Below are 10,610 nucleotides of genomic sequence, written 5' to 3'. Positions count from 1 at the left end.
GGAAAAGACTCTGATGCTGGGAGGGATTGGGGGCAGGAGGAGAAGGGGACGCCAGAGGATGAGATGGCTGGATGGCATCACTGACTCGATGGACGTGAGTCTGAGTGAACTCTGGGAGTTGGTGATGGACAGGGAGGCCTGGAGTGCTGAGATTCATGGGGTCGCAAAGAGTCGGACATGACTGAGCGACTGAACTGAACTGAACTAGTATATGACCAAGCACTTTTATGGTTAGTTTACTTGAATTTTCTTGTTGTTTTAGTTTTACACTTGTTTTCTGACAACTTTTTTTTTCCTTCTCTCACTCTTAAAAAATCTTAAAGGGTAACCTAAAATGCTTCAAATGTTAAGAGATGAATATGGAAAAAATTTACACACTTTGAGCACATTATACACATACACATATCTTTTGAGCGTGGGCTGTTATTTTGACTACACTAACAAAAGAATCTGCAAGATAATAAGTTCCTTTATAAAGAAAAAAATCACTCTCAGAATGTTCTTGATTCTCCATCATACCCTCTTCTCTTTCTTGGAACTTCTAAGAAAAAAGGGTAGCATGAACAGATCTATTATTTGAGTACTGTTGATTGCCAAGTATATGGCTTTCCTGGGTGGCTCAGATAAAGAATCTGCCTGCCAGTGCAGGAGATGCAGGTTCAGTCCCTGCATTGGGAAGATCCCCTGCAGAAAGAAATAGCAACCCACTCCAGTATTCTTGCCTGGAGAACCCCATGGAGCCTGGTTTGCTACAGTCCTTGGGGTTGCAGAATCAGACATGACTTACAGACTGACCAGCAGCAGCAGTAACTCACTGAATCTTTACAGTATGGGACAAACACTGTCACAGAGGCTTGCTCAATCAGTTGGTTAATCATGAAGTGACAGAACAAGAATCCAAGTCTATCCAGCTTCATTTTGCGTGCATACACAGTAGCTCCAGAACTGAAAGGGATGTTGTAGGATATACCATACTTCCTTTTTATAGGCAGAGAATATTCTACTTTTAGATATATCACATTTTATTAATCCATTCATCTAATGGACATGTGTGTTGTTCCACTTTTGGGCTATTATCAGTAATTGCTATGAACATCCGTGTACAAGGCTTTGTGTAGATATTTCCACTTCTGTTGAGTATAAACATACATGAAAGATGAAAACTGCCTTGTCCTATGAGCTGTATTTTTATTCTTGTGTTGCAAGTTCTTTACACAAATCCTTTACCAGATACATTACTTGCAAAATTTTTCTCCCACCATAAGAGTTGTTTTTTCACTGCAGATTGTGTACTTCGAAGCAAAAATTTTAAAAATTTTGATGAATCTCAATTTGTCCATTTTTCTTTCATTGCCTTTGCTGTTGGTGTCATATCTAAGAAACTATCATCTAATACAAAGTCATAAAAATTTACCCCTACATTTTTGTCTAAGAGTTTCAAGATGTAGGCTCTGAAGTTTAGGTTTGCAATCCATTTTAAGTTTACTTTTGTATATGATGTGAGGTATGGGTTCAACTTCATTCTTTTGCATGTGGGTATCTAGTTGTTCCAAAACAATTTCATGAAAAGTCTATTCTTCCCTCATCAAACTGCTCTGGCACCTTTGTTGAAAATCAATTAACCACAAATTTCTGGACTCTCAATTCTATTTTATTAATCTATATGCCACAATACACTGTCTTCATTTGTCAAGTTTATATGGGAAGGAACATTTTAATAGCCTTTTTAGACAGCCATAGATATTCACTGGAGTAGAAAATGGCAAACCACTCCAGTATTCTTGCCTGGAAAATTCCACGGACAGAGAGGCCTGGCAGGCTACAGTCCATGGTATTACAAAGAGTCAGCCACGACTGAACACCTGGATATTCATATTTGAAACAGTACCAAAATGGACAAATGGTGGTTTCCTAAAGGTCAGCTGCAGTGTAGAATCTGGAATTCTGTAAACTTCTACCCTGCTAGAGTTTTACTCCCTTTTCCACTCATGGACCATTTTGTAATCCATGCAGAGAGCATTTGGAGAATATTGATTGTTTCACAGATTATACAAATGTTGACACATTTCTTTATACACTATAAAAAATAAATTGTTAAATCAGCAATGATTTTATTGGAAAAGTATCGGGATGTTGTCATGCTACCATGTTAAGAGGCAAGTTTTCCAAAACTGCAACTTTCTCTTGAAAGCTCAAATTTTAGTAAGTACTGTTAGTTTTCCACCAAACACTCCCAGTGTGAAGAACCCTGGTTTGTCTATTATTCTTCCAAGCAGACATGTTCAATGAAAAAAGTGACTAGTCCAGTTTGTAACTCACACAATTGCATAATTGCCTTTTCCTAAAACAATCATCCCATTTCCTTATGAAGCAAAGTACTTTATGCCTATTTTTCATTTTGCCCCACAGAATATTAAAGGCATGTTTTAAGGTTAAAATTAATTAAAAATTGACTTATTCCTTCATCAGTGACATTTGAAATGAAATGGATTAAAAAAAGAAAAACTGGCATGATGGTGAAGACTGTAACAACCAACTAGTTCAGTTTGATGCTACTTCCTTGATTCATGCTAAGGTAGCAGCATTTTTACCCATCAATGATTTTGCAACAACAGTAAAACTTTGAACACATTGAAAAAGACAAATAATAACTTACAGTTATGAGAAGTTTTGACCTTGTAGGCCAAAGAAAGTGTAGTGGGGAATGTCAGGGGCTGTGGTCCACACTGAGAACCACTGATCTATTGAAGAAATCTAGGCAATGACCACCCAAAAGACAGTTAAGACCTGTGTTTCCTAGTGGAAGTACACAATGCCACCAGTGAAGCATTCCTGTCAGACAATCAATCTTGAATGTGACCAAGTCTCTATACGTAACAACTAGTTTATGGACTAAACAGGAAACATAAAACGACAACTACGGAAGTAATCAACAAAACCTTTTATGTGGGAAACTTTTTAGAACAAAAGAGCTGGTTCTTCAAAAAATAAACTGGAAAAAAAAAGAAAGTGGAAGCAGAAACCTATATATTAAAAGAGGCTTTAAAGACAAATCAAGCAACTGCAATATATGAAGCTTATCTGAGTCCTGATTCAAGCAAATTATTTTTAAAAATTTGTTTTGAGAATGATTACATTCTCTGATATTAACTAACTGTTAAATTGTTAGATATGAAGATACTATAGTTCTGGTATTTTAGAAACACATACTAAAACATTTAAAGTGAAAGTTAAGTTCCATAATTCAGGACTTCATAAAATTCCAGGACTTCAGAAATTCCAAGTAAAAAACAAGTGCTAACTGTAGGTTAGGACAGCGCACTAAAGAAAGTACCCTACTAAAAGGTGCTGTTTATTGTAAACTGGTATATGTATTGTAACTTTTCTGAAGAATAACCATACCTTCTCCCAGCCCCTCTCATATCCACTAAAGTAGAATCAAGGACCCCAAGAAGAAACTCTGCTTTGAGGAATTCCAATAAACCTAGAAGGAAAACATATTCTAGAGAGAATTAGAACCTTACCTGGGATTTTTTTTCTAAGAAAAAGCTCACAGATCATCTAATGTTGAAAATATTCTGTGGTACTTCTTCAACACGTACTTATTTAGTACCTATATTTTGTTTGCTACAAGCTCCAGCAAGGCTCTAAGGGAAATACAAAAATAAGACATCTCTTAGTTGGTAATACAGACAATCTAATTTTGAGAGAGACACACAGTGGTTGTATAGTTTTACTCTAATACGTAATTACTGAGTTATTTATTTAACTACGTGGTAATTGTGACAGATCTGAATATCTGGGTTCCTCAAAGACAGATGCTTTGTGTGACAACTACCTAGGAAACAATCAGAACAGATATGATAAATGAGGAGGATCACAAAAATCCCTGCTCAATGATACATCTCCTTCCTGCAAATAAATAATGTGATATATCCTATAAGTGATAACAGCTATTTATTGGGTGCTCTTGCCTTGACTGTCTGCTTAAATACGTAATATTTTATCATTTTGATCTATCTTCCTAGAGAAATTTTGATATTGTAGAAACACATTTAAAAACTCATAATTTTATGGAATGTCTATCACAAAGCATGCAGTATACAAGTAGGGAATGGGTGTTAAAGGAGTGAAAAATTTTAGGGGTCTCTTTTCCTTTGTGAATTGTACAGTCTAATGGGGGTAAAAAGAAAGACAGTGACTATGAAAACAGCATATTTCAACTTCAAGGTGGAAAAGGAGGGTAATTTTATATTTTTGTTTACATTTAAAATTGTTTCTGTATGTCCCAACAATCAACATGCATTACTTTAAAAATAATAGTAGCTTACATATACCACCACACTGAGGAAGGCATATTATTAGAGAACACTTGCAGAAGATGTTTTATGAAGTAATATGGTAAAGAGGTGGAGTTCTGTTTTGAGAAGGATGAGACTGAGAAGTATCAAAGAGATGACGGCAAATGACACTTTTAGACCATGGAGTAATACTGATGAACTTGAGTAATCTAAAAACAACACTTCTTTGAATGAGAAATGCAGTTTTCAGGTAAACTGTTACTTTCTAGAATTAGTCAAAAAAGTTAATGAATAGATTTGTTTCCAAAAAGTGACTAGGAATTGGTACAGAAATCATCAGTCATTATACTTGAAAGTCAATATACCATGGGGCTGAAGAATGTAGATAAAAGCCTGTTTGGGTTCAAATACTAGTGCTGCTCCTTAGTAAGTGTAAGAATCTGAGAAAAGTTACTTTACTTAATGCCTTGTTATCCTGTTACCAGCATAACAGGATAACAATAACACCTATTTCATAAGATTGTTTTAAGGATTAAATGGGTTAATATATGTAAAGTATTTAGAGTAATATCAGATACATATTAAGTACTAAATAAATGTTCTATTACTGTTATTTTCACGTGGATATAATCAACAAAAAATCGAAAAAATTAACACTGAAAATACTGTTTTTCAGAATGATTAAACTCAGTAAAACATCTGTAAACAAGAATAAATTTATTTAATTTCTTTTAAAGATTTAATGATATACAAAATGTATATAGTATATTTTTAATACATTTTCTTTCTCCCCCCTCATCAATATTAAACACTATTTGAACAGCTTATCTCTTTTTGCCTTGTCTGTATCTATGAGATACACTACTGAATACAAATAAGATTTACACTGCTCCCTCCCAAATAAAAATTAAAATTAGTACCTAGGGGGAAAAAAAAGGAAAGAAAAAAAAAATCAAAGCACAGAACTTTAGACAGATGAAAAGCTTTTCTTATTGTTGAGCATTCAACAATATCTGGGGCAGTTAAATTACATTTTATTGGCATAAAGTTGCATTGCAATCTCCCAACATCAGATAATGATAATCCAATTCAATTTCTTAAGTACCACAGACAATATTCATGTTCAAATGATCCTACACAATTTTAAATATATGCAAGAATTCATGTTTACATTCTGATTTGATATACTGGTCAATAAAATCTTTTGAGAAGTATGTAACTTCCAAGTTGTCACTATATATATGATAGGAAAAAAGCACTTTAACTTTTCTCACAAGGGAACTTCTCTTGAACAGTGAGTTAAGTTTTTCCTTTGATATATTTAGGTTATAGCAATCTAACATGGCTTTCTTCTATTTAACAATGTCTTGAGAAAACAATGTTTTTAAAAAAAATTATACTTTTGCACAATTTGGGCTCTATTTAACAAAAAACTGGCTCTATCTTTTAAATAGGAGCCTAACCCTGATTCATAAAGTCCCTCTTAGAAAATGGTTTTCAGCCTGGGCTTCCTATATCCCTGTAGATCTAGAATTATATAAGAAGCCTTCTCCTTTCCCATGGCCAACAAGCATCTAGTTGGGCACTAGTGACACTATCACTGAACACACTAAAACACATTGAGGAAGACATCTGACTGCCATTTAACCAAAAGACTTGGTGACTTCATTTCACTCGCTGAATGGCAGTAAACCAGCTGCCAAGAAAATCTGCACAGACACCTAACTTTGGTTAATGGTATTGCACCACACAAAGAGAGGGTTATTACCCTCATCAGAACAAAGTCAAATGAAATTCTCTGTTAAAAAGAGCCCTTTAAAAAGGTATAAATACTAATTTTTCTTTACCTTTAAAATTTAACAGCTGCCAGCTGTATCATATAGGGAGTTCTTGACTGACTAGTTTAATTGGGCCAAAAGAATATTGACCTTTTAACTGTGCTAGATTCAGCACACACTTTTCTGTATTATCAAACAATTTCCTGCTAATGAAAAGTGACACAGTAACATTTTTGTGAGGTGTAATCAAAACCAATGATTCAGTAATATTATAACATCAGACGAATAGAATTAGTTGCTTCTGATTCTTTGGTGGAATTTCCAGGCTGAAGAGTCAAATCAGAAGGCTCATCCTGAGGAAATATTATTTTATCAGGTGTATAGTCATTCCTCTTCAGATCTATATTCACAACCCCAACAAAAAAAGAAAAAAAGAGTCAGTATTACTTAGAAAAAGAAAATTAAGAACATTTCCTAAACCAATTTCCCTCGAAACATGCCAGATCTATTTTTTACAATATTGTCATAAATTCAAAAGTCACAAAATGTATATGCATAAAAACGAAATCATTCAGCAAATAATTATGTTCTGACTATGAGTTAATAACTCATGTAAGTATAGAAATGCAGCACTGAACAAGGCAGATAAGGTCCCTGTTCTAATGGAGCTTATGTTCTTAAGGGTGAAGAAAAACAAACAGAAAAATAACAGAATTATAAGCAGTAACAAGTGCCTTGAAGAAAACAGTGTGAAGAGGGTCAAGTGGGAGATGGTATATGGTGATTCTTTTAGACAGGGCTGGGCAGAAGAGCTGCAGGAGATAACATATGAGTAAAGACTTGAATATTGAGAAATACTGAGAATATTCGTTGGAAGGACTGATGCTAAAGCTGAAGCTCCAATACTTTGGCCAACTGATATAAACAGCCAACTCACTGGAAAAAGACCCTGATTCTGGGAAAGACTGAAGGCAGAAGGAGAAGTGGGCAACAGAGGATGAGATGGTTAGATGGCATCACCAATGCAATGGATGTGAACTTGGGCAAACTCTGGGAGACAGTGAGGGACAGGGAAGCCTAGAGTGCTGCAGTACATGCGGTTGCAAAGAGTCAGACGACTTGGCAACTGAACAATAACATCAATTGAGAAATGACCTATCAAAGTCCCAGGAAGAAGAGTACTCTATGCAGAGAGAAAGTTGATTACAGACTATAAAAAGGAAATAGACTTGGTGTGTTCCAAGAATGACAAGAAGCAGCATGGCTTGCAAATAGGGAAAGACTAGGAAAAAATGAGGTCAAGCAACAGTTAATGACCAATAGTCGTCAAACTACAGCCCGTGGGCCAAATCTGGTCTGCCCTGTTTTTGTAAATAGTTTTATTGGAATGCAGCCATACAAATTTGTTTATAGATTGTCTATGGCCGTTTCTGTACTACAATGGGAGAGCTGGGTAGCTGTGACGTAAGTCACATGGCCCACAAAGCCTAAAATACATACTTTGCTTTTTTTTTTTTTTCCTGGCTGCACCATGCAGCATGCAGGATCCTAGTTCCTCAACCAGGGATTGAATCCATACCCCTTGCATTGGAAGTGTGGGGTCTTCACCACTGGACCACCAGGGAAGTCCCTATTTCTTTTGCCTTTTACAGAAAACTCTGCTGACCTCTGATTCAGGGGACACAAGCAAAGCTAAGTACACATTACAGTAAAATCCACTGGAAGGTATTAAGCAGTCTTAAGGGAGGAATGTAACATAATCAAATTTATTTTAAATGACCATTCCAATTGTCACATGGTAAGATTCTAGGAAACAAAATAGTGGCAATGACGATGAAAAGAAATTGATAAATTCTAGGGAGATTTCAGAATTTGAGCAGACAGAATTTGACAGATTGGTTATGAAAAGTGAGAGAAAAAAGGAACTGGCTAGCTTTTAGGTTTTGAGCCTGAGCAACTTGGTAACCATTAATGAGACAGGGAAGTAGAGTTTTGTGGGGAAGGGAAATGAAAGTCAAGAATTCTGAAGTGCAAATGTTACTTGAATCTGGAGCCTGTTATACAGAGTGAAGTATATTAGAAAGAGAAGAACAAATAATGGATATACTTATGCAATCTAGAAAAATGGCACTGATGAACTTATCTGCAAGGCAGGAATAGAGACAAAGACAGACAACAGATTTGTGGACACAGGAGGGGAAGGAGAGGGTGGGATGAACTGAGAAAGTAGCAATGACATATATACACTACCATGTATAAAACAGATAGCTAGTGGGAAGCTGCTATACAACACAGGGAGCTCAGCTCAGTGCTCTGTGGCAACCAAGAAGGGTGGGATTGGGGAGAGGTGGGAGGGAGGCTCAAAAGGGAAGGGATATATGTATACTTTTCGCTAATTCACATTGTTGTATGGTAGAAAACAATACAACACTGTTAAGCAATTATCCTCCAATTAAAAAAAAAAAGGTAATTCAAGTAGCAATGAAAGAAAGGGAATATAGAAACAGGAGCTCAGCAAAAAAGTTAGTCTTCAGTTAAATTTGGTACTAATAGCATGGGAACTGCATATATAGCTATGGGATAGGATGAACTTGACATTACAGACACATATGACAATGGTTGCAGAATTGAAAAACTTAAGGGAGTAGAATCAAATTTATATTTTAAACCAGAGTTGTCCATAAACTCTTCTACTTTTATTTCCATATAAAACCGAACTTAGGCTCACAGTTAGGCAAATATACTCCAATTAAAAAATAAGAGGCAACTAACACTCAGAATATAAACTGCTAATTTTAATTTCAGCAACAGTCTATGTTCAATGATCCAAATACATACTTACTACAGTATGAACAATTTTTGATAAACTTTAAGACTTTGCATTAGGCCTAAGGAATGCAAATTAATTTGCAGATGAACTGTACACAAAGAACAATGGACAGAAACATAATTATAATTCAATTCACAACTGCAGTGTTAACTAATGGTGTAACCATGTGCAAATCATGTAAACTCTTATTTTATATTCTGCAAAACAATGGATTTGGACTGGATTGCTTTTAATGTCCCTATTAAGCTGTGAAATCCTGCTTATAATGATAATTTAAAAAACAGATATGCTATTAAAATTGCACTATATCAAAAACCAAATAAAAACTGTATTTGGGCTGCCTGTTAAATTCACCACTGTATGTTCCACTTCTGGCTAAAACAGACAAGTATATTCCATCTTCTCTTTCACTGATTACAACCTTTTACATGATATATAAAGCAACTACCTGAGATTTCTGAAAAGTAACAGCAGATATATAGGAAGGAAAATCTGAACTTGAAGAATGAGCTATATGGTGGTGAATTTCCTATTTTTGGTTTTTTTTTTCATCTCTTATTTTAGGCTTAGACTTGAAGATAGCTCAATCACAGAATGAATGTGGACAAAAAAGCTCCAAGAGTTCCCAGCTTGAGGATAAGAAGGAGGTCCTGTGGGATGGAAAATGTTGAGGGGAATGCTCTTTTTAATTTTTCTTTTTGCTCTTCTGCCCTTTACCTAAGACAAGCTCTAGTCAAGAAGAGGCATTCCTACACTGGTGGAAGCAGGGAAAGCACCCACAACTCCAAGAGAAAAACCTCTCTGACCAGAAGAACTGAGAATAGATACCTCTATGATCCAAAAAAAAAAAAAATCAAGAAAATTAGAGATACCAAAGGAATATTTCATGCAAAGATGGGCTCGATAAAGGACAGAAATGGTATGGACCTAACAGAAGCAGAAGATATTAAGAAGAGATGGCAAGAATACACAGAAGAACTGTACAAAAAAGACCTTCACGACCCAGAAAATCACAATGGTGTGATCACTCACCTAGAGCCAGACATCCTGGAATATGAAGTCAAGTGGGCCTGAGGAAGCATCACTACGAACAAAGCTAGTGAGTTGATAGAATTCTAGTTGAGCTATTCCAAATCCTGAAAGATGATTCTGTGAAAGTGCTGCACTCAGTATGCCAGCACATTTGGAAAACTCAGCAGTGGCCACAGGACTGGAAAAGGTCAGTTTTCATTCCGATCCCAAAGAAAGGCAATGCCAAAGAATGCTCAAACTACCGCACAATTGCACTCATCTCACACGCTAGTAAAGTAATGCTCAAAATTCTCCAAGCCAGGCTTCAGCAATATGTGAACCATGAACTTCCTGATGTTCAAGCTGGTTTTAGAAAAGGCAGAGGAACCAGAGATCAAATTGCCAACATCCGCTGGATCATGGAAAAAGCAAGAGAGTTCCAGAAAAACATCTATTTCTGCTTTACTGACTATGCCAAAGCCTTTGACTGTGTGGATCACAATAAACTGTGGAAAATTCTGAAAGAGATAGGAATACCAGATCACCTGACCTGCCTCTTGAGAAACCTGTATTGTATGCAGGTCAGGAAGCAACAGTTAGAACTGGACATGGAACAACAGACTGGTTCCAAATAGGAAAAGGAGTATGTCAAGGCTGTATATTGTCACCCTGTTTATTTAACCTATATGC

The 10,610-nt window shown here is 35.9% G+C and overlaps 1 protein-coding gene across 2 annotated transcripts in view; it reads right to left on the bottom strand.

Moving 5' to 3' along the window:
• Nucleotides 1-764: 764 nt before the first annotated feature.
• The window catches only part of TRPM7 (transient receptor potential cation channel, subfamily M, member 7), a 113,823-nt gene continuing 103,977 nt past the window's right edge, over nucleotides 765-10,610 (bottom strand). The window contains exons 39-40 of one of the 2 annotated variants that reach the window (XR_825219.1): nucleotides 6,149-6,479; nucleotides 765-3,647 (exon numbers count right to left, since the gene is read on the bottom strand). Coding sequence is in view for 1 of the 2 variants with exons in the window: in XM_010839499.1 (XP_010837801.1) it covers nucleotides 6,349-6,479 (131 nt within the window). In the remaining variant the exon portion in view is untranslated. Of the gene's footprint in view, nucleotides 3,648-5,001; nucleotides 6,480-10,610 lie in introns of those variants that run through there. The other variant, XM_010839499.1, reaches the window with a different exon arrangement.

Source organism: Bison bison, unplaced genomic scaffold (assembly GCF_000754665.1).
Source record: "Bison bison bison isolate TAMUID 2011002044 unplaced genomic scaffold, Bison_UMD1.0 scf7180017864118, whole genome shotgun sequence".
Taxonomy (NCBI): Eukaryota; Metazoa; Chordata; class Mammalia; order Artiodactyla; family Bovidae; genus Bison; species Bison bison.
This window is presented reverse-complemented; position numbering and strand designations above follow the sequence as displayed.